This window comes from Silene latifolia, chromosome 10 (genome assembly GCF_048544455.1).
Source record: "Silene latifolia isolate original U9 population chromosome 10, ASM4854445v1, whole genome shotgun sequence".
Classification (NCBI taxonomy): Eukaryota; Viridiplantae; Streptophyta; class Magnoliopsida; order Caryophyllales; family Caryophyllaceae; genus Silene; species Silene latifolia.
Window position 1 is genome coordinate 164,385,084 of NC_133535.1, and position 24,148 is coordinate 164,409,231.

A 24,148-nucleotide genomic window follows, 5' to 3' on the forward strand; every position below is an offset into this window, starting at 1 on the left:
AATGCTGGTTTTTGGCACACTAGCACCCCCAAATGTCTTCCGTTAATACACGGTTTTTCGGGATTACAGGGCCCCGGAACAAAATTCTACGGAAATCACACTGGGAGTTCCTCGGGTCAGATAAAGCGGTCACGCAAAATTTAACTAGCAACGGAAGATATTCCGGGTGCCGATATGCCATAAACCAGCATTCGTCGAACCTCGGATAATCGTGTAAAATTTATTAATACTCGTTATCCGAGGTTGAAATCGAATAAGTTAACTCCTGAAGTGACCTCGGACGCGTGATCAAATAACCGGGAGAAAAAGAAACAAGGTCCGGTATGACTTCCCAAAAGGCTCAAATTGAAGTGTATAATATACGGTTTTTCAGGATTCCAGAGTCCCGGAACAAAATTCTCCGGAAGTCATACAGAAAGTTCCTCGGGTCAAATAAAGCGGCCACGCAAAATTTGAGTAGTAACGGAAGACATTTGGGGGTGCCAGTATGTCATAAACTAGCATTTGTCGAACCTCGGATAAACGTGAAAAATGTATTAATACTCGTTATCCAGGCTGAAATCGAATAGGTTAAGTCGAGAAATGAATTGGGACGCGTGATAAAAAACCGGGAGAAAAAGAAACAGGGTCCGGTACGACCTCCCGAACGGCACAAATTAAAGTGTATAATGCACGGTTTTTCGGGATTACAAGGCCCCGGAACATAATTCTACGGAAATCACACAGAAAATTGATCGGGTCAGATAAAGCGGCCACGCAGAATTGAAGTAGCAATGGAAGATATTTCGGGTGCCGATATGCCATAAACCAGCATTCGTCGAACCTGAGATAATCGTGAAAAATGTATTAATACTCGTTATCTGTGGCTGAAATCGAATAGGTTTACTCCTGAAATGACCTCGGACGGGTGATAGAAAAACCGGGAGAAAAAGAAAAAGGGTCCGGTACGACCTCTCAAACAGCTCAAATTAAAGTGTATAATACACGGTTTTTCGGGATTACAGGGCCCCGGAACAAAATTCTACGGAAATCACACAAAAAGTTTCTTGGGTCAGATAAAGCGGCCACACAAAAATTGAGTAGCAACGGAAGATATTTCGGGTGCCGATATGCCATAAACCAGCATTGGTCGAACCTGAGATAATCGTCAAAAATGTATTAATACTCGTTATCCGTGGCTGAAATCGAATAGGTTAACTCCTGAAATGACCTCAGACGGGTGATAGAAAAACAGGGAGAAAAAGAAACAAGGTACGGTATGACCTCCCTAACGGCTCAAATTGAAGTGTATAATACACGGTTTTTCGGGATTCCAGGGTCTCAGAACAAAATTCTACGGAAATCACACAGAACGTTTCTCGGGTCAGATAAAGCGGCGATGCAAAATTTAAGTAGCAACGGAAGACCTTTGGGGTGCCGATATGCCATAAACCAGCATTCGGCAAACGTCGGATAATCGTGAAAAATGTATTAATATTCGTTATACGAGGCTGAAATCGAATAGGTTAACTCCTGAAATAACATGGGACGCGTGATAGAAAACCAGGAGAAAAAGAAACAGGGTCCGGTACGACCTCACGAACGACTCAAATTGAAGTGTATGATACAAGGTTTTTCGGGATTCTAGAGCCCCGAAACAAAATTCTCCGGAAATCACACAGAAAGTTCCTCAGGTCAGATAAATCGGCCACGCAAAATTTGAGTAGCAACGAAAGATATTTCGGGTGCCGATAGGCCATAAACCAGCATTCGTCGAACCTGAGATAATCGTGAAAAATGTATTAATACTCGTTATACAAGGCTGAAATCGAATAGGTTAACTCCTGAAATGACCTGGGACGCGCGATAGAAAAACCGGGAGAAAAAGAAACAGCGTCCGGTACGACCTCCCGACGGCTCAAATTGAAGTGTATACAATAATACACTGTTTTTCGGGATTCCAGGGTCCCGGAACAAAATTCTCCGGAAATCACAAAAAAAGTTCCTTGGGTCAGATAAAGTGGCCACGCAAAATTTGAATAGCAACGGAAGACATTTGGGGGTGCCGGTATGCCATAAACCAGCATTCGTCGAACCTCGGATAATCGTGAAAAATTTATTAATACTCGTTATCCGAGGCTGAAATTGAATAGGTTAACTCCTGAAGTGACCTCGGACGCGTGATCGAAAAACCGGGAGAAACATAAACAAGGTCCGGTATGACCTTCCGAACGGCTCAAATTGAAGTGTATAATACACGGTTTTTCGGGATTTTAGGGTTCCGGAACAAAATTCTCCGGAAATCATACAGAAAGTTCCTCGGTCAGATAAAGTGGCCACGCAAAATTTTGAGTAGTAGCGGAAGACATTTGGGGGTGCCAGTATGTCATAAACTAGCATTCGTCGAACCTCGGATAATCGTGAAAAATGTATTAATACTAGTTATCCGAGACTGAAATCGAACAGTTTAACTCCTGAATTGACTTTGGACGCGTGATAGAAAAACCGGGAGAAAAAGAAACAAAGCCCGGTACGACCTTCCGAACGGCTCAAATTGAAGTGTATAAATACACGGTTTTTCGGGATTCCGGGGTCCCGGAATAAAATTCTCCGGAAATCACACAGAAAGACCTCAGGTCAGATAAAGCGGCCACGCAAAATTTGAGTACATACCAACGAAAGACATTTGGGGGTACCGGTATGCCAGAAACCAGCAATCGTCGAACCCCGAATTAACGTGAAAAATGTATTAATACTCGTTATCTGAGGCTGAAATCGAATAGGTTAACACCTGAAATGACCTGGGACGCGTGATAAAAAAACCGGGAGAAAAAGAAACAGGGATCGATACGACCTCCCGAACGGCTCAAATTGAAGTGTATAGTACACGGTTTTTCAGGATTCCAGGGTCACGGAACAAAATTCTCTGGAAATCACAAAAAATGTTCCTCGGGTCAGATAAAGTTGCCATGCAAAATTTGAGTGGCAACGAAAGACATTTCGGGGTGCCGGTATGCCATAAACCAGCATTCGTCGAACCTCGGATAAACGTGAAAAATATATTAATACTCGTTATCCGAGGCTGAAATCGAATAGGTTAACTCCTGAAGTGACCTCGGACGCGTGATAGAAAAACCGGGAGAAAAAGAAACAAGGTCCGGTACGACCTGCTAAACGGCTCAAATTGAAGTGTATAATACACGGTTTTTCGGGATTACAGGGCCCGGAACAAAATTCTACGGAAATCACACAGAAAGTTTCTCGGGTCTGATAAAGCGGCCACGCAAAATTTAAGTAGCAACGGAAGACATTTCGGGTGCCGATATGCCTTAAAGCAGCATTCGTCGAACCTGAGATAATCGTGAAAAATGTATTAATACTCGTTATCCGTTGCTGAATTCAAATAGATTAACTCCTGAAATGACCTTGGACGGGTGATAGAAAAACCGGGAGAAAAAAAACAGGGTCCGGTACGACCTTTCGAACAGCTCAAATTGAAGTGTATAATACACGGTTTTTCGGGATTTCAGGGTCCCGGAACAAAATACTACGGAAATCACACAGAAAGTTCCTCGGGTCAGATAAAACGACCGCGCAAAATTTGAGTAGCAACGGAAGAGATTTGGGGGTACCTGTTTGCCATAAAACAGTATTCGTCGAACTTCGGATAATCGTGAATAATGTATTAATACTCGTTATCCGAGGCTGAAATCGAATTGGTTAACTCCTAAATGATCTCGAACGCGCGATAGAAAAACCGGGAGAAAAAAAAAACAGGGTACGGTACGACTTCCCAAACGGCTCAAATTGAAGTGTATATATAATACTCGGTTTTTCGGGATTCCAGGGTCCCAGAACAAATTTTTCCGGAAATCACACAGAAAGTTCCTAGGGTCGGATAAATCGGCCACGCAAAATTTGAGTAGCAACGGAAGACATTTGGGGGTGCCTGTATTCCATAAACCAACATTCGTCGAACCTCGGATAAACGTGAAAAATGTATTAATACTCGCTATCCGCGGCTGAAATCAAATAGGTTAACTCCTGTAATGACCTCCGACGCGTGATAAAAAACTGGGAGAAAAAGAAACAGGGTCCAGTAAGACCTCCCGAACGGCTCAAATTGAAGTGTATAATACACGGGTTTTCGGGATTCTAGGGTACCGGAACAAAATTCTCCGGAAATCGCGCAGAAAGTTTCTCGTGTCAGATAAAGCGGCCAGGCAAAATTTGAGTAGCAACGGAAGACATTTGGGGGTGCCGGTATGCCATAAACCAGCATTCGTCGAACCTCGGATAATCATGAAAAATGTATTAATACTCGTTATCTGAGACTAAAATCGAATGGGTTAACTCCTGAAATGAACTCGGACGCGTGATAAAAAAAACCGGGAGAAAAAGAAATAGGGTCCGGTACGACCTCCCGAACGGCTCAAATAGAAGTGTAAAATACACGGTTTTTCGGGATTCCAGGGTACCGGAACAAAATTCTCCGGAAATCACGTAGAAAGTTTCTCGGGTCAGATTAAGCGGCCACGCAAAATTTGAGTAGCAACGGAAGACATTTGGGGGAGCCGGTATGCCATAAACCAGCATTCGTCGAAACTCAGATAATCGTGAAAAATGTATTAATACTCGTTATCCGAGGTTGAAATCGAATGGGTTAACTCCTGAAATGGCCTTGGACGCGTGATAAAAAAAGCGGGAGAAAAAGAAACAGGGTCCGGTACGACCTCCCGAACGGCTCAAATTGAAGTGTATATAACTTTAGTCACGGTTTTTCAGGATTCTAGGGTATTGGAACAAAATTCTCCGGAAATCTCGCAGAAAGTTCCTCGGATCAGATAAAGCGGCCACGCAAAAGTTGAGTAGCAACGGAAGACATTTGGGGGGTGACGGTATGCCATAAACCAGCATTCGTCGAACCTCGGATAATAAATCGTCATTCATTTTAATTTTAAAAAGTATATTACGAAAATGTCAGTTGACAACTTGACATTTACAACTATACGATTATAATGTATACAATTAGTCTCATTGTAGACGGGTATTTCCGTTTAAAGATGTAGACGGATCAAATATGTCACCACTTTCATAATAAGACAACCTTCACCTTCCCACTTGTTGTTTATCTTATTATGGAAGTTGTGATATATTTTAACCCGTCCGTCTAAAGTGAAATTTTGTGTAATGTATATTCTCTTCATACCACACCATTGGTAACATTGAGAATCTTGGCACTATTAATAATCGTAGGGAATTTTCGATATTATTCTTAATCTATAAGACAAAATATAGTAATTTGAGATTTTGTTTGATTTATCGTCATGAATGATATAAAAATATCAAACTTTTATAATTTTTAATAATGTGTGTAACTAAAAATATTCACGTTGCAAAACATGTCCCGACAAGTGTGAAAAAGTCAATATTACTATTGGTGTGGTATGGAGGGAGTATATATGTTATTTACAAATGTGTTTGTTTCTAACCATGACCTTATCAGTATTACAGTATTACCTATGTCAGAAATCAAGATTAAACAAATTAATTATAAATTCAAAGCGTCTTGCTTGTGACGGACTAATCCCATCACAAGGTGAAAACCTCTCACAAAAAGGGAGAGGAGGTAAGGTGGGGCACCTCCATGCGCTTTCCCACTCACCTCTCATGAGTATTTTGTGAGAGGAAATGGTATCCGTCACAAGCTTGTGATAAATATCGCCATCTTCAATGAGATTTTGTGTTATAAATTGACTTGAGAATTTGAGATGATACTTGAATCAAACAAAATGACCTCTCATCCTCCTCCTCGACTCTAAAATTTACTTTGACTATTATTTCATTTAAAAGATGACTTATTATAAACGCGTAATTTACAATTCAAAAGTTATCCAAAACATATTTTAATATAGATAAAAAATATATACTCCGTTATTCCAACAACCGTGACTACGAGCTCTACCATTATCCAAATCCGTTTCATAAGATAATTTTATAACAATACATACAAAACATTTTACTTCTTCTGTCTCGGTCATTTGTTATTTTATTCCATTTTGGGGTGTTTCAGTTAATTGTTATCCTTTTTATTTAAGAATGAACTTAATGAGCAATTTCATCAGTCATACACAATTTGGTTAACTTGTCATATACTAATGAACCGCCTCATTTTTTTCGGTTTTTGTGTCAAAACCAAAGAATAAACAATTAAGTGGAAAATGAGTTAATTTTTTAAAACTTTTTGATTTCCAAATAGGAATTGTACTAAAAAAGCAAAAAAAAGTTACAAAAATAAATTCTCTGAATCCATTCATCATTCTACTTCTGTTTTCTGTTCATTGTTCGTTACTATTGTCTCTCTGTCTCCCTCTCTCTATCTCTCTCTCTATCTAATCTCAATTCTAAACTCACACAAAAACACTATCCTTAATCTTAATTAATTCAGTTTTTACTCTCAAGAAACACTCTTTAATTCATAATATTATTTCTAATAATCATTATTCAATAAATTAAAATCCCATTATTTTAATTTAATTCAAATACTCTCTTTTCTAAGTAACTGACTTTTTCAGATAATTTTTTTTAGATCTCTAATGTTATCTATAAGAGCTGAATCCTTCAAGAGCAATATTTAATTTCTGGGTTATTGAAATTTTCAATAATTTTTGCCATAATGTTGATAATTCAATTGAAATAATTGAATTTCTAGGGTTTTGGGTAAAAAGTTGACATTTTTGACATTATAAGTGTGTATTTGTTGAATACTTTCATCTGGGATTGATTTTTTTTGAGGGATTTTATAATGGGTTTGTGTTGATCTTCATAATACTAGTGATTAACCAACTGGGTGCATGAAATTATTGTAATTTTAGCAGAAAGTTGGTATTTTTGGGAAATTTTAGGGGATTTTGATTTGAGATAATTGGAAAAATTAGGGTTTTAAATGGATTGTAATGGTACAGATTCAAAAACTAAGCCTTTGATAAGTAGTTTGAAACCTAAAAAAGAAGAAATTGAAGAAAGGATTTTGGTTAGTGAAGAGGAAGAGGATGATGATGATGAATCAAAGAGATTGTTGCCACCTATGAATGGTGGAATGTCGAAAGAGGTTCCGAAAACTAGGAGAAAAGTTCAGTGGAATGATATTAATGGGAATAATAAGCTTGCTGAAATCTTGGAATTTCAACCAAGGTATATATTTAAATTTAGATGTAATACTTGTGTGAGACGGTTTTATAATGATCTTGTGTAAAATCGGCGTACATAGGACTAATTGTTACTCTTTCAATCTTAGTCATTTGTTTACCTTTTACATTCTTTGCGAGAGGTATTTTAATCAAAGGTAAACAAATGATTGGGAAGGAGAGAATATGTTTATGCTTTGGCTGGTTGATTGAAATACTTGGTGAATTAATGCTTTCATTGGTTATTTGTTGGTGGCTTATCGCGATTTGGTAGTGTTATGTTTTGTTTGTTTATGCTGGTTTAGAACTATTGTGGAGTGAGTTGGTTTTTCTGGACTGCTAGTTTTCCTGAAAGTTAGGTGTTGTTGAGTTGTATTGTGAGATGGAGCTGGGTTAGTGGTTGCATTTTCTGAAAGTTTCGCTAGTTTCGCTTGCGTCTCTTGCATTTTCCATTTTTTTCTTTTATAAAGTGACGGTCATCTGATACATTGCTCGATGCAATTTTCATTCTGGGTCATGCAGAAACAGTGTATTTGTACATTGGAGACTCTCACCCTGCCATTTGTGGCGTTGGGATAATGTTTATTAATGAACGGAGGGGACAGACTATCAAACATTTATTGCCAGTCAAGTACGGTTTGAAGTTAGAAAGGGTTGAGCTTGTGTGTGTGTGGTTTTCCCAACTCGAGTCCTAATCCCCGAGGACATTAACTTAGATGAATGATGGCCTTCAGAAAACTTACCCATAAATTCTTCATGTTGAGCGACTATGATGTGCGTATCTATTTCCATATGGTGGGTATTCTGTGTAGTTTTTGGCTTCAGATTAGGTTGCCTGTCTTATGACTTTCCATAGATGTATGACGCGTGTATCTCATTGCATTGTCTAAAATCTAGATTTCCATGAATAGCCATCGGTAACTCGTACTCTATTTAGGGTTACACTTGTTCATTGAGCATATCCAATTGTCAGATGTATGCGGACTGTTAATGCTTTTCTCTCCTTAAACCTTTTTTTTGTACTTATTAAACCTCCTTATTCAGGACTGAGTGCTTAGTATGTCGTGAAACTGGCCATATTTGCTTCTTACCCCGATAGCTAAGCTGGCATGGCGTGTGAGGAATTTTAAAAGCGATTTCTTAACATGTGTGTTTAGAAGTCACTATATTTTTTTCTATTCTGGTACGTGCTGCTGCATTAATTTCTTAGATAGGTCTGGCGAATGTCTCTCGATCCGTTTAGTTTTGATATTGAATATCAATTTGCAAAAGGGATAGTTCTTTACCTACTGTCCTTTTTGGCTGTAAAGGAACATATACCTGCATAGTATGTTTTCGAGAAACCGATCAGACTGGCTGTGAACTTTAATCAGGAACTAATCGTTGCTCACACTTTATACTTGAGCTCAGTCACCCTGGCCGTATATGAGATTATTATCTCTGTGATCAAGCATATAAGCTTTGAATTTATTTTGTTTTTAGAGTTACAAGATTAAATTGTATCAGCTGAGCTCTGCAATTGTGAGACTGACCTTCTGTAGCTGATGTCCCAACCCGAGAGATAAAGGTGTTATATTGATAAGACATGGATTCAATTGGTTTGTTACAGGCTACATATTGTTTGTCATTTTTGTCTTGTCAAAGGAATTTAATGACCTATGATATGTTATTGGTCCATCCACCCCTCGCCCCGCCTCTAGTTCCCTTCTATCGCTCTTTTTGTATCCATACAAAGGTCAAATATCTTACCAAATGCTTCTGAACCTACCTTATTGGCTCTTCTAACAGTCGGGTTGCTAAGCGTCTACTTTAAATATCCAATGTCTATGAGTATTGTCTCATCGGGTACGATTCCGAAAGTAAAAAGTTGGAAGTAATATTAGACTTGTGACTGGTACATGCTATCGGATCTGCAAATTGATTTGTAGTTCTTCCCGAGTCAGAATTTCATGTCTCGCTACTGAGAGCAACACTCGAGTAGAGTTGTTTCAGACTTGCTAGGCTGACGATTTTTTCTCATAGATGCTTTTGATTCAACTGTCAGCTACTGTATTATTCGGAAAGTATATTATGCTTAAACCATTGATTACTGTCTTAAATTGAGTAAATCTTGTCGTGAACTCCTGTGCCTCTGCATGTCATTTTCCTGGTTGTTAGATGTTGAATATCTCAAGTACTAACTCTTGGGTTATCATTTTCTTGTGCAGTGACGTGAGTGACAGCGACGATGATGATGCAGACTCCTGTTTCTGTACAATCATGTAGATCATACTTTGATATAAACACGGTCATCGATCATGTAGATCCATATAGATCGATCTTACACGTTCACTCATCAGTCAGCAGTTTACCAGTTTCTATTCATGACATCTAATCCCTGGGACGACGTCCTAACCCATTTTGTGTGCCTGTAAATGTTTTTGCTAATACTTGTATGGTGTTTTGAGTGCATAAGAAGATGCATTAACACCTGTTATATTTGCAGCACACTCTCAAGTTTTCTTATACTGTGTTCTTATTAGTCGATTTCAAAAATGTATATCATGTGACGACTGGATTATATAATACCGAGTAATTTTAACAGCTTTATGGTCAAATGTGTTCTCCAAGATTTTTTTTTTTTTTTTTTTTTTTTTGTTTTTGTTATAATACACGTACTATGGATTTTAGTCTGGACATATTCGATTTGAATGTTTATTGTTCGGAGATTGGTGAATGGAAGGAAATTAACCTTAGAGTCCCCAAGGAGGTTAGACCACAAAGGTTGCTGTATACAGGATCTGAATCTGTCGTTTGTAATGACATCATCTACCTTAATTATGGGTTATGTTTAGTGGCATTGGACCCGTTTGATGTGAATGCCTCCTCTGACACGACCCTTGAGACGAGAGTTATGCCACCACTGCCCGATTTTGGGTATTTGTTAGAGTCCTCGGGACATTTGTTAGTTGTGCATGCTTCTACGTATGACGACAAAAATTCTAGCTTGCCGTACAGAAAAGATGGAACGGATATTAAATTGGAGATGGAACTTGCCACCATTACAGTTGAAGTCTAGTGATGAAAATAGACTTCAACATGAGGAAAGGAGTATGAAATTCCTTCCAGAATCAAACAGTAGGACTTATTTTTGGGAATTTCTCAAACATGAGGAATTAGGATCCGTTTACACACAGAAAAAAATTTGGCCCAAATACTGTTTTTTTGTTTGTTTCAGATTTAACACTTATATTTTTTATGGTAAAATGTAAGTAAATATATAATCACTAGCTTAGGAAAATGCACGGGCACATATAGATAATATATGAAAATGAATATTAATTTTTTGGGATATTCTCTCGTGTACCCCTCAACTTTTTCATTTTCTACGATATACCCCTCTTTTCATGCAAAAAAAACTTTGACCGTCAATAACTCTTGGCTATAAGTTCAGAATACGATAAATTTTGTTTTCACATTAACCGTCTTTAAGAGGTCTTCAGTTTGAGAAAAAATTCACCGACGTCTCAACTCGTAGTCGGGAATTATGGTCGGTCAAAGTTTATTCGTTAAAAAATGTTTGACCAACCATAACTACCGGCTACGAGTTCAAAATGCGGTGAATGTTTTTTTCAAATTCAAGGCCTTGACGAGATAATTTGTTTGAAAAAAAAAATTACCATTTTCTGAACTCGTAATAGAGAATTATTGTCGGTCAAAGTTTTTTTTTGAAAAACGAGGGGTACACCTTAGAAAACGAAAAAGTTCAGGGGTACACGAGAGAATATCCCTAATTTTTTTTACAATATGACATTATATTAGCCTGAATGTTCAAATTCATACTCCCTCCCATCCAGGCCAAATATAAGTTATCTTTGGTCTGGATGAGAGGGAGTATGATTTGTGTTGCATAGGAAATATGTACAACCAACATAAGAGCAACTCTAATGACAAGCTACATGATTGACTTCTGACGGTACTTATACCAGAGAGCGACGTTTCAAAAAAGAATGGGGCTAGTTCGTGGCGCCCGCCACTTTGTCGAAGGTAGCGAGGTCACTTTTGGAGCCGATTTTTGGTATATGCTAGAGTACTCGGGACAGAAAAGAGTATGAAATTCCTTCCAGAATCAAACATAATTAGTCGCAACAATGGAAGTTATTCAAATATGCTTTTCGTCTGTCTTATAAATTTATTTACCAGGGTTGTTTGTATGCTTCTTATATTGTGAAATAGCCGCATATGGGTGCCTGATCACTATAACGTTCCCTCGAAACAACCATTTGTGGGTTGAATCACCATAACTCGTCATCAGAACGATAAACAAAGAATTAAGCTCAACTGTTTGCTATAACATAACATTCCTCAGTTTTTGACAAACAAAGTATATGTATAGCGAGACATACGGATTTTAAAAAGTTGAGCTTGATAATGGAAATATAAAAAAGTAATCCCGTATAATGAAAAAGTGTATGTGAAAGAGTATAATTCGTATCTGAAAAAAGTAATTCTGTTTTTGAAAGTTGGGCTTGATAATGGACATAAGCCTGTAAGTTGAGCCCACTGGACATTTTCAACAAGTTAAGTCAGGCCCATGTTCAGCTCTACACCCAAAGTATATCAGCTATATTCAATATTCTCCACCTTAAGGCCCTGTTTGACAAGACACTTAAGGTCAGGGGCGAGGCCACTAAGGTCTTCGGTGTCGCAGCCGCTACACCAAAAGCGAAAAATTCGGTTAGTATTTTGTGATTTGCTACACCAAAATTTAATACTTTCACAATAATTATCTATACATTTTACCTTGAGTATAAATTTTGCTACACGGAAATCAAAATCCTGGACTCGTCACTGCTTAAGGTAGCTTATTTTAATAAAGAAGCTTATTTGACCAAAATTTCAGCTACTTGATTTTTTTTTATTTTTTTTTTTGCAATTGTAGCATTTGAGAAATCAAGATATGAAATAAGTCATCTTCCATTTTTGTATCCCTTTAATCTATAATAGTAAATGATTATCATATCATTTTACGTCATTTTACGAAAAATTAGCTATTTTTTCAGCTAGTTTGCCAAACATTTTTATTATAATCGGTTACCTTATCAGTTCCTAATTTTCAGTCACCTTATCAGTTACATTTCAAGGTTTCAGTTAGTTTTTCAGTTTTCAGCTACATTTTCTAATTTAAGTTACATTTTCAGATACCAACAGAGCCAAAATCAACCTATACCGATCGCCAATAATCAATAGTCTCATTAACATAACGAACATTATTAAAATTATTAATCTTTTATTATTAACTTAATAATTACTACAACAAGTCTCTTTTGTCAGAAAGTTTGCGAGGGTCAAGTACTATCCATGTGGCGTATACAAGAGTACAAGACAAAATAAATTGCTACTCTCTAAGTAGTCTGCTTTTGTCGTAAAACCCATATGAGTAGTACTTGATCCGTCACAAATGAGAGAAGCGGAACAATTTAAGTTTAGAGATATTTATTATTTTATTCAATTTTGATAATAATATCCCGTCAAATTTGATATTATTCTGTAGGTGTATGATTTTTTTGTAAATGAAATAATCAATTCTCTCAATGAAAAAAAATACATAAATGTATAAGATAAGATTTACATGAATCAATTGTGATTGCATTGTATATGATAATATACGCAAGGGAATATATTTTGATTAAATTAAACACAAATAATTCTAAAGCTTAGCTTCCAGGAGGAGAGAAGATGAGAAGGTGGCGAAGGAATCTGGATTTGTTTGTATAATAGAGTGTCCTTATTCTTTCCGGATACGCAAATTTCTTGTTTCAGACGGTCGCTTTTTATCTGAAGCTTTAAACAGACATATGTAACTATTTTATGGTTAAATATAGTCACAATGACACAACTAATATTACAACTTATGTTAACTTGTGTTCCAATAATGATCACATTTATCGGTAAAATGGTTACAAAATCCCATCTTATTACTTCAGAACAAAATGACCTGTCTGAAGCAAGACCAACTGTTCCAAATAAGGGCTTTATTCGTTTTTTTTATTGATCCTATATCTGTCTGTCCAAATTGACGACAGGTAATCCTGTATATTTCTCGATCCTCGATTTTCGAGTTCGATTATATAATACATACATACATAAAATTCATTCTTTATTATTATTAATAATAATAAATAAAAGAGTGGTTTTTATACAAATGAATTGTCTTATAATGTGAGAGTAATCATCATGTACTTTGTTTCGTCAAATTTATATGACTAATTTTCAGTAAGCCCAAGTATTTTTTTTTCTTGCTACAAGAAAATGACCATTTTATAGATATGCATGAGACCGTCTTATTCTAAAATTTGTATTACGTGAATTACTCATTTTGCGCATAAATTATTAGGAGAACACTTATTATTCAAACATGTATTAGGACATATGAAAATAATTAATTACATATTGCGTACAAGTATAGACTATGATCTACATGTATGAATCATGATACGAAATTCTATTAAATTATACGTAAATAATTTGGTCTTACATAAAATCTCTCGTATAAATAAGATGCAATTAAGAACATGAGAATTATACTACATCTCTTACAAAAATAAATACAAGTATACAACCTAAAATTTCTTTTTTCGTGTCGTAAAAAATGTCTTTCCATCATCAGACAAATGATCACAATGTTGGCATCGTTAATTTTTTCAAGCACAAAACCATTTTCATTACAGGATCAACAGGTTTTGTGGGAAAAGGTAATAATAGTCGACTTCTACGAATATATATATATATTTTTTGTCGTAATAAATCACAAATTTTTGTGTAAGATAACCTTGTAAAAATATAGTTATGAAAGTTTTCATGAGTTTATTTAAACGCGTAAATACACTTTTATGTTAGAATCAGATATAAAATTACCTAGACAACTACCGTTATCATATACTGTATCTATTTGAATTCATTTTACTATTAAAAGAGATGTTATCATCTTAACCATGACACTATGCATGTAAAAAATCAGTTTTTGTAGAGAAACTATTACGAGCAATGCCATCAATACAAAAGATTTATCTTTTGGTGAGAGCAAATAATGCAGAAGTTGCCAAGCAAAGAATAAAAACAGAGGTATGATACACATTTATGTAAATCGGTTTTATTTTCTAGGGTGTAGGGCCGTCTTATATTAGAATTTGCGTTTTCCAAAACTATAGATTATAGATTCCAAGCTTTTCAAGGTTTTGAGAGAACAATATGGAGAATCATATGAAAAGTTTATGTGGAACAAACTTGTTCCGATTACTGGCGATCTTTGCAAACCGTATTTGGATATGGATTCGTATTCAAACTACTTAATCAGAAATGAAGTTAATGTGATCGTACATATAGGTGGCAGTACTAAATGGCATGACAGGTACCATTTTACTTGATCTTTCTCTAATTTGGCCGTTCTGTTCATTAGCGAGAAATATTTTAGTCAAATGTATAGAATCAGCCTTTAATCAACGTCATATATTATACATGTATATTTATTAGGTATGATAACTCCATTGAATTTAATGTGAGGTCACTTACAAGACTAGTTGACTTGGCATATGAGTGCCCCAAGCTCGTTCTCTTTGCACAAGTATCATCTGGTAAGTCTCATTCATTTATTTACCCTTTTTATTCTGCGTGGAGGGTAATTTAATTAATCAAAGGTAAATAAATGAATAATACAGCGTATGCAAACCAAGATTTACCCGGAGTTGCATTCGAGAAGCTTATGGATTTGGGACGTTATTGTATAGAAGATGAACAAAACTTGAAATTGTCTGTTGATAAACTCATAAATACTGAAATGAGGATAGTTTCGGAAGTAGCTTGTCAGTTTCACGGAGAAGAGCAAGCCGGAGAAATGTTGAAGTTGGGCATGCGCCGGTATGCCATTCCGTTTATCGCTATCTCATTTTAATTGATCTCATTTGATTTTATTTATTGAGATTACGACAGAGGTATTCTGAACAATAAGTGTTCAGCAAGTTCAAATTTAATGACAAAATATTATAACTAAAGTTGTTATCTTCAATAAGTCTTGTTTCAGATGGTCTGAAATAAAATGGACTAAATATCACCATTTTTAAATAGAACTAGTTTTGAAACCCGTGAAAAATCACGGGTCCTATACAATTTCCTTTTTTTATTAATACTACTTGTATAAAATATATTTTGATTTGAAAACATTGCAGACGATAAAATAGGATGTAAATAATGAGATTGAACATACTAACACTGTAATATAAACAATAATAATAATAATATGAGATTAGTGGGGAATAGAGGCATTGTATTTGTCGTTAAAATGTGGGTCTTTGTAAAAGATACAAAAAAAAATCTAATCATGAGTAACTCTTCTTCTCCTCTATTAACAACCTAGTAAATTAATGGGATTTAGGCATTTAATAGAGAGTTTTTTTTAATGTATATGTTGAACGGATGACGCTGCTCATTGCTCTGATGATTCATGATTTATGTTAACTCGTAAATTCAGTAATGATTTGCATTCTCAATTCATCATACTCAAATTAAATAGTCTAATTACATGTATATAGACATAAGTTGTTTATATAGAAATCAATGATTAATACTTATACATGAGTTATGTATTATGTAACTTCAAAATATTGGTGCTCCGGAGATTGAGGAGTTTCTTAACCATCAATTTACCAACGGCGGTCAAGTTTTTCTCCTTCAATAGCTAAAAGAAAAATAGCCTAACAAAGTGAATGAAGTAAGACTAATATAGTAATTGAATACATTGAATACGTGTGTCTCCATTTCAAATTTAATTATCATTTGATGGTTTTTTTTTCTCTTGTAAGAATTATCCGTCAATGTTGTGTCGATACTATCACTACAACTAAAAGGCCAAGAATAACTAATAGGCTAAAACCTTAGCATAATTATTGGAACAAAAATAGATAGGCTAATATCAATTAAAATGAACGACATAAAAATACATCCTCAATATGGTGATTACTCCATTCAAGAGCTTCATATTTGATCATCCATATGAACACATCCTCCAACATCAACTATCGTGTTAACTGATATTGAACAAATATCTGAAATAAAAAAATTGATAATTCTTAAATTGTGTTCTGTACTCACCGATTGTCATGTATTAATAATTAAAATAGGAAAATCTCCCAAAAAAAGAAATTCCAAGAAAAAAAATGAGAAACAACATGCTACCTCTTAAAAAATCCACATATTTGTCGACTGTCATTTGCACGTATTGATCTCCAAGTATGTCATGCTCCAGAAAATTCAATCAATTGTACAAATTAAAATTATGCCAAAATCAATTGTACATGAAATACAAAATTGTATAAGATATACCGAGTATATGTAAAATATTATCAAATGAGTTTTGTATTAATAATTAAAATAGGAAAATCTCCCCAAAAAAATTCCAAGGAAAAAAATGACAAACATCATCCTCTTAAAAAAAATCCACATACTTGTCCGATTGTCATTTGCACGTATTGATCTCCAAGTATATATGTCATGCTGCTGAAAATTTAATCAATTGTATAAATTAGTATTATGCCAAAATCAACTGTACACGAAATACAAAATTGCATAAGATATACCGAGTATATTTAAAATATTATCAAATGAGTTTGACCAATATAGTAAAATCTTATCATGGAAAAGAGAACATGAGAAAAACGAATTAGTTGTAGGTTGATAAAAAATTATAATAAAGATGCATGTCTATTGTTGTGCTCATGGAATAAACATTATCATCTCAAGAAAAAAAGTACTGTAGTAATTAAGAAGTCATAATATCATCAAAAGTTTAAGGTAAACTAAAAATATAAATCATTATAAAGAAACTTGGAAAATGAGTTATGGAGAAAGAAGATGAAAAGTATGGTTAAATGCTTGTGGTGAATTGAATAAAGTATTGAAGTGGAAGAAGATAAAGAGTTATTGTCTTCTTTAATTTTTTTCTAATATTGTAATTGTAAGAATAAATATTAGGGGACATAAAAGAAAATAATTATGATTATGAGACTTGTAATACGACTTCTTGAAATCATGTTGTTATATCACATGTCATTTAAAAATGTACTCAATGTTAGTCTTTTTTATAATATTTATTATATAGATTTTAAAGAAATAAATAAATGTATACTTTAATTTTATGAGCTGTGTTAATATGAAAAAATTTAACTGATTCACTAACATCTATGTTCTCTTCCAAAATTTTCAATTAAAATGTGAAATATAATTGTAAATTATGAAACTTTTATGTGAATTTTGGTAAGTTACATCTTTTTTGGTTTTTTTAGCTTATCAAATCATAAATATATACATTTAATTTAAGATTATTAATGATGTCTTTTGATTTTCTTTATTTTTATGTTACACAATATGTAAAGACATTTTTGTAAGGACTTTTAGTAATCATTTATTTTTTTATAAGAATTATATCAAATAACCAATAATCTGATAATAATTAATAAATAATTAAATAATCAATAAAAATTAATAGAAATTAATGGGGTATAAAATACTAAATTTTAATGCCATGTGAAATTAAATTAAATGCTTTAATCTAACATGTTAACTATATTGTATAGATATACCTAAGTATTTACAGAATTTGTTTGTAAATTACTTAAATTATATAAATATTTTCTTATCCATATATTTTATATTTTCCAAAACCTTACCCTTTACATGAAATAATTTCATGAACTAAATACACGGTATTATTACCTTTTAAAATTCTATCATTAGTGTTTAATTTCACTTAAGTATTTACATAATTTGTTTATAAATTACTTAAATTAAAAAAATATTTTATTTTCCATATATTTTATATTTTCCTAAGAAATATTTTATATGATCTTTAATATTCAATTGTCAATTAAGTAGTTCCGTAAAACATCTTCTATATACAAAAAAGTTATAGTAACAACAATAGTGAATTAATGCCTTTAAAAAAAAAGTAATGAATTAGTGATAATACAAAAAAAATTTTCAACTTCATTTATTCATCTTCGTTCTTAATTTCTTATGTATTCAGTTTTTTTTTTTTATTTCGAATACATATAATACTTATCCATATGAAATATTTTGAAATTATCAACTTATAATTAATGCGTATTTTTTTATTGTAGTTTTTTTTAGTTATTAAATTTAAAGCTAATGGAATATGAATGGATTTTTAAAGGAAATAAGTATTTTAAATTAATGCAATATAATAATTAATTGGATAATCCATGTCATATTAGTTTGCCAAGTCACATTGTTAATAGTCCCAAAAAAAGAAATTCCAAGAAAAAAAATGAGAAACATCATGCTACCTCTCAAAAAATCCACATATTTGTCGACTGTCATTTGCACGTATTGATCTCCATGTATGACATGCTTCTGAAAATTCAATCAATTGTACAAATTAGTATTATGCCAAAATCAATTGTACATGAAATACAAAATTGTATAAGATATACCGAGTATATGTAAAATATTATCAAATGAGTTTTGTATTAATAATTAAAATAGGAAAATCTCCCCAAAAAAATTCCAAGGAAAAAAATGACAAACATCATCCTCTTAAAAAAAATCCACATACTTGTCCGATTGTCATTTGCACGTATTGATCTCCAAGTATATATGTCATGTCAAAAATTTAATCAATTGTACAAATTAGTATTATGCCAAAATCAACTGTACACGAAATACAAAATTGCATAAGATATACCGAGTATATTTAAAATATTATCAAATGAGTTTGACCAATATAGTAAAATCTTATCATGGAAAAGAGAACATGAGAAAAACGAATTAGTTGTAGGTTGATAAAAAAATATAATAAAGATGCATGTCTATTGTTGTGCTCATGGAATAAACATTATCATCTCAAGAAAAAAAGTACTGTAGTAATTAAGAAGTCATAATATCATCAAAAGTTTAAGGTAAACTAAAAATATGAATCATTATAAAGAAACTTGGAAAATGAGTTATGGAGAAAGAAGATGAAAAGTATGGTTAAATGCTTGTGGTGAATTGAATAAAGTATTGAAGTGGAAGAAGATAAAGAGTTATTGTCTTCTTTACTTTTTTCTATTATTGTAATTGTAAAAATAAATATTAGGGGACATAAAAGAAAATAATTATGATGATGAGACTTGTAATATGATTTTTTGAAATCATGTTGTTATATCACATGTCATTTAAAAATGTACTCAATGTTAGTCTTTTTATACTATTTATTATATAGATTTTAAAGAAATAAATAAATGTATACTTTAATTTTATGAGCTGTGTTAATATGAAAAAAGTTAACCGATTCACTAACATCTATGTTCTCTTCCAAAATTTTCAATTAAAATGTAAAATATATTGTAAATTATGAAACTTTTATGTGAATTTTGGTAAGTTACATCTTTTTTTGGTTTTTTTAGCTTATCAAATCATAAATATATACATTTAATTTAAGAATATTAATGATGTCTTTTGATTTTCTTTATTTTTATGTTACACAATATGTAAAGACATTTTTGTAAGGACTTTTAGTAATCATTTATTTTTTTATAAGAATTATATCAAATAACCAATAATCTAATAAGAATTAATAAATAATTAAATAACCAATAAAAATTAATAGAAATTAATGGGGTATAAAATACTAAATGTTAATGCCATGTGAAATTAAATTAAATGCTTTAATCTAACATGTTAACTATATTGTATAGATATACTTAAGTATTTATAGAATTTGTTTTTAAATTACTTAAATTATATAAATATTTTCTTATCCATATATTTTATATTTTCCAAAACCTTACCCTTTACGTGAAATAATTTCATGAACTAAATACAGGGTATTATTACCCTTTTAAAATTCTATTATTAGTGTTTAATTTCACTTAAGTATTTACAGAATTTGTTTATAAATTAGTTAAATTAAATAAAAATTTTATTTTCCATATATTTTATATTTTCCTAAGAAAATATTTTATATTATCTTTAATACTCAATTGTCGATTAAGTAGTTCCGTAAAACATCTTCTATATACAGAAAAGTTATAGTAACGACAATAGTGAATTAATGCCTTTAAAAAAAAGTAATGAATTAGTGATAATACAATTTTTTTTTTCAACTTCATTTATTCATCTTCGTTCTTAATTTCTTATGTATTCAGTTTTTTTTATTTCGAATACATATAATACTACTCCATATGAAATATTTTGAAATTATGAACTTATAATTAATGCATATTTTTTTTATTGTAGTTTTTTTAGTTATTAAATTTAAAGCTAATGGAATATGGATGGATTTTTTAAGGAAATACGTATTTTAAATTAATGCAATATAATAATTAATTGGATAATCCATGTCATATTAGCTTGCCAAGTCACATTGTTACGTGGCTTTTTTTCATCCCATGTGGCATTGTCTACGTGGCATTTTTAAGCTAGCCTTTTAATAGTATTATATAGATGTAACCATTTAATGACAAAATGTTACTTTTTACCCTGAAAATGATTGTAACATTTTATCAAAAAATAGTAATATTTTATCGTAAAATGACTACATTTAGTCCGTTTTATTTCAGACGGGAAATAACCAGTTTGAAATAAGAATTTGCGATATATTTATTATTTTGGTTATATGATTATAATAGGACTAATTTATTTTATCCTTTGTATCACCATGTTACATTTGTAGGTCAAAAATGTACGCAATGTATAATAGTTATCTATTTACAAAAGCTATCGGAGAATTGGTGTCAGCCAAACTAAGTGGAAAACTTCCAGTTGTCATTTTTCGTCCAAGTATAATCGAAAGCACCATTAAAGAACCATTTCCCGGATGGGTCGAAGGATACAAGTAAGTTTACACGTGATACAATATCCGCAAACTGTTATAGTTAATAGTTCACGTTAAATTAGTTTTGTTTTATAAAAGGAAAAATAAAATAAACTAGTGAGTGAGACAGAGTGAATATATTTTGAACCAGGCCACATGCAGTAAAATGCACGCATAATGTTGATACAAGTAATATTTATCTCCTAACTCCGATCCATTGAATTAGGTCACTAGACCCGATAATCTTAAGCTATGGAACGGGCCAACTCGAAGGATTTGTTGCAAACCCTAATGTGATTCTAGATGTGGTGAGTTTTATATACTATTCTCTTCTACTTATACTTTAAATTTTGCAATTCTGTGGTTTTCTGAAATGGTTTTAATTATTTTGAGACGCCCATATATGTGAGACTAATTTTGCATGCATGAATTCATGCATGCATTATATATCTCTCTATAACTTGACCATGAAGAAATATAAATAATTATCTTAATTTGATTTATTTACGAGTAAATAGGTGCCGGTAGACATGGTGGTGAATGCCATGGTGACGGCAATGGCTAAGCATGGGAACAGAGGAAAGCATGAAGTAACGATATACAACGTTACCTCGTCCCTTTTAAATCCAATTTCATGTCATGATTTCTTCAACTTCTCTACTAATTACTTCACATCGAATCCACTCAAAGACTCAAATGAGAAAGATATAATCGTCAAAGACATGAAATTCTTTGAATCATTGATGGAATTTACAATTGCTGGAACAAATGCTACAAGATGTAATGATAAGCTCAAAAACATGTTGCTGCGCATGGCTGCTATATATGAGCCAGTATTGACTACTCTTGGGGCATGGTACCAACTTTATCCTTGGCTCTTTTACCAAAAAAATCTTTTGAAAAACCGTCTCGCTCTAAAGTGTAAAACTGATTAATATAATTCGCCAGGACTAATTTATCTATTTAAATAGACTAAATTAAAATTTACTCCCTTTTAAAATTCAGTTTTTTTAAAATTACTCTTATATAATTTTTTTTTAAATTACTCCCTTAAAATGCATTTTTATCAAAAGTTGTTTTAAAACTCCAATTTAGGTAACTTATTCCGTAGGTTTATGTACTTATTCCGTATGTAACTTAGTCAATTTATACTCTGAAAGGTAAAACAATGGAGAATAAGTTCAAAATCATACGGAACAAGTTACCTAAATTTGAGTTTTGAAGCAATTTTTGATAAAAGTGTAATCTAAGAGTAATTTTAGGAAAAAATTGAATTTTTTTCCAAAATGGGGCGTAAACACAAACAAATTAACGAAATGGGTTGAGTTTCAAAGTATTTACCCAAAATGGGTCCACGTCATCACCGAAGCTAGGCTCGGATTCAAGTCGCTCTCCCGCTCAGCGACCTTACCCAAAGTGTCACTTAATGTCCACCCAAACCTCAGTATGCTACTTAAAGGGCAAGTCGCTCCGGAGTGAGCGATTTTAGCTCAAATCGCCTTCCCCACAAATGACTTAGGTGCTTGCGCAAAAAAAAAAAAAAAAAAAAAAAAAAAGTCACATTACGCAGAGTCGAACACAGGACCTTCCGCAAAACTAACACTTATTCAATATTACCTAACCATCAATACAAGAAAGTTTATATGTTAAAAGGAAGTGATTAAAGATAATATTAAGTAATTGTTATTCAAGTCCCAAAACACATTTATTGCTGTTAGCATTAAATATGGAAATTTAATCCCCTTAATAAGACATCATATTACACTTGGTGTTATGGTAAGAGTTGGGAGAGAAATGTTATTAGATTGCGTGTTCTATTCCCATCAGCTACACTTCACTTGTCTTTTTTGTTTTTTTTTTTTTTTTTTTTTTTTTTGACTAAGTCGCCCAGCCGCTGAGCGTTTTCCCCTTAAGTCGCTCTCCCGCTAATTTTTTTTTTTTTTGACTAAGTCGCCCAGCCGCTGAGCATTTTCCCCTTAAGTCGCTCTCCCGCTAAGCGACCTTAATCCTGAACCTACCATCGCCAAAACCGAGCCTACGTGGACCCATTTTTGGTAATTAGTTTCAAAGTTATCCTATTTTGTTAAATTGTTTGTTATTTAAACCCATTTTGGAAAAAAATTCGAAAAAATTATATAAGGGAGTAATTTTTAAAAACTAGATTTTAAAAGGGAGTTATTTTTAATTTACTCATCTAAATATGCTAAATAGAGTCAAATTTACAATTTTCTTAAGTTATGAATGCCAATATTTTTATAACAAGAAATTCGCGGTAATTCATGTTTAGATACTGAGTTTTTATATCGATCATGCAGGTATGATGACAAGAATACAAGAAATTTACTTGGAGAAATGTCATTAGAAGAGTTGGATATGTTTAACTTTAACTTCAAATGCATCGATTGGAAAGATTACTTCACTAACGTTCATTTTCCTGGTCTCACTCAGCATGTTCTTAAGAAGAAATCATTGGCTGCAAGTAGACTTTAACTTTTAAGTGCTTATTTCGAACTGAGGCGGTTCCAACCGGGTGCAGTGGTGCACTATTTGCACCCTTTTTCAAGATTAAATACTCTCTTAGTTTTGGTCATTTGTTGTTGTCCTTTCTATTTTAAGAATAAACTTGATGAACAATTTGATTATTCGCTCTCAATTTCTTCCACTTGTCATTTGGTAATTGGTCCCGTCTTTTTTCCTTGGTCTTTGTGCCAAAACCAAAAGACAACAATTGACGGGGACGAAAAGAGTACAATTTTTATTAGTAATGGAGAACATTAAGCATGTTGGTTCGTTCAGTGGTTATTGATATCTTTTCGTAGTTAAAAGGTTATATTGGCCAATCCATATATTAAGCAATATTTAATTAATATTCTTTTACCATACATTTAGTCAATTAAATAAGAATTTTTAATGTACAACTTCATTTTTTATTGTAAATTTTTAATAATGAGATGATGATTATGTAAAAGGATAGTGATAGGGCGCCACCGGGTGACGCACAAATTGGGTGCCACCCTCTCACAACCCTTTTTAATTGAAGGGGTCCCCACTCACCCCATGTGAGAGGGTGGCGCCCAAATTGGGTGTCACCGGGTGGCGCCCTTTCATTTTCCTTATGTAAAATTGCTAGTTGAAA

The 24,148-nt window shown here is 33.0% G+C and overlaps 2 protein-coding genes across 2 annotated transcripts; both read left to right on the forward strand.

Moving 5' to 3' along the window:
• The first annotated feature begins 6,243 nt into the window (after positions 1 to 6,243).
• Positions 6,244 to 9,763, forward strand: LOC141606867 (uncharacterized). Its single transcript, XM_074426215.1, has 2 exons — positions 6,244 to 7,173; positions 9,374 to 9,763. Exons 1-2 carry the CDS (start codon positions 6,926 to 6,928, stop codon positions 9,429 to 9,431), a joined length of 306 nt encoding a protein of 101 aa, XP_074282316.1. The 5' UTR covers positions 6,244 to 6,925; the 3' UTR covers positions 9,432 to 9,763.
• Positions 9,764 to 13,797: 4,034 nt separating this feature from the next.
• Positions 13,798 to 23,522, forward strand: LOC141608868 (fatty acyl-CoA reductase 2, chloroplastic-like). Its single transcript, XM_074428215.1, has 9 exons — positions 13,798 to 13,900; positions 14,167 to 14,270; positions 14,357 to 14,556; positions 14,679 to 14,779; positions 14,864 to 15,062; positions 20,872 to 21,033; positions 21,239 to 21,320; positions 21,531 to 21,868; positions 23,328 to 23,522. The coding sequence occupies exons 1-9, from the start codon at positions 13,798 to 13,800 to the stop codon at positions 23,500 to 23,502; spliced, it is 1,464 nt and encodes a 487-aa protein (XP_074284316.1). The 3' UTR covers positions 23,503 to 23,522.
• Positions 23,523 to 24,148: the final 626 nt, after the last annotated feature.

Coding starts and splice junctions, on each gene's coding strand:
- LOC141606867 (XM_074426215.1), top strand. CDS start 6,926: ATGGATTGTAATGGTACAGATTCAAAAACTAAGCCTTTGATAAGTAGT. Junction 7,174..9,373: donor ATCTTGGAATTTCAACCAAG/GTATATATTTAA, acceptor TTTCTTGTGCAG/TGACGTGAGTGACAGCGACG.
- LOC141608868 (XM_074428215.1), top strand. CDS start 13,798: ATGTCTTTCCATCATCAGACAAATGATCACAATGTTGGCATCGTTAAT. Junction 14,271..14,356: donor AGCAAAGAATAAAAACAGAG/GTATGATACACA, acceptor CCAAAACTATAG/ATTATAGATTCCAAGCTTTT. Junction 21,034..21,238: donor GGATGGGTCGAAGGATACAA/GTAAGTTTACAC, acceptor CCATTGAATTAG/GTCACTAGACCCGATAATCT.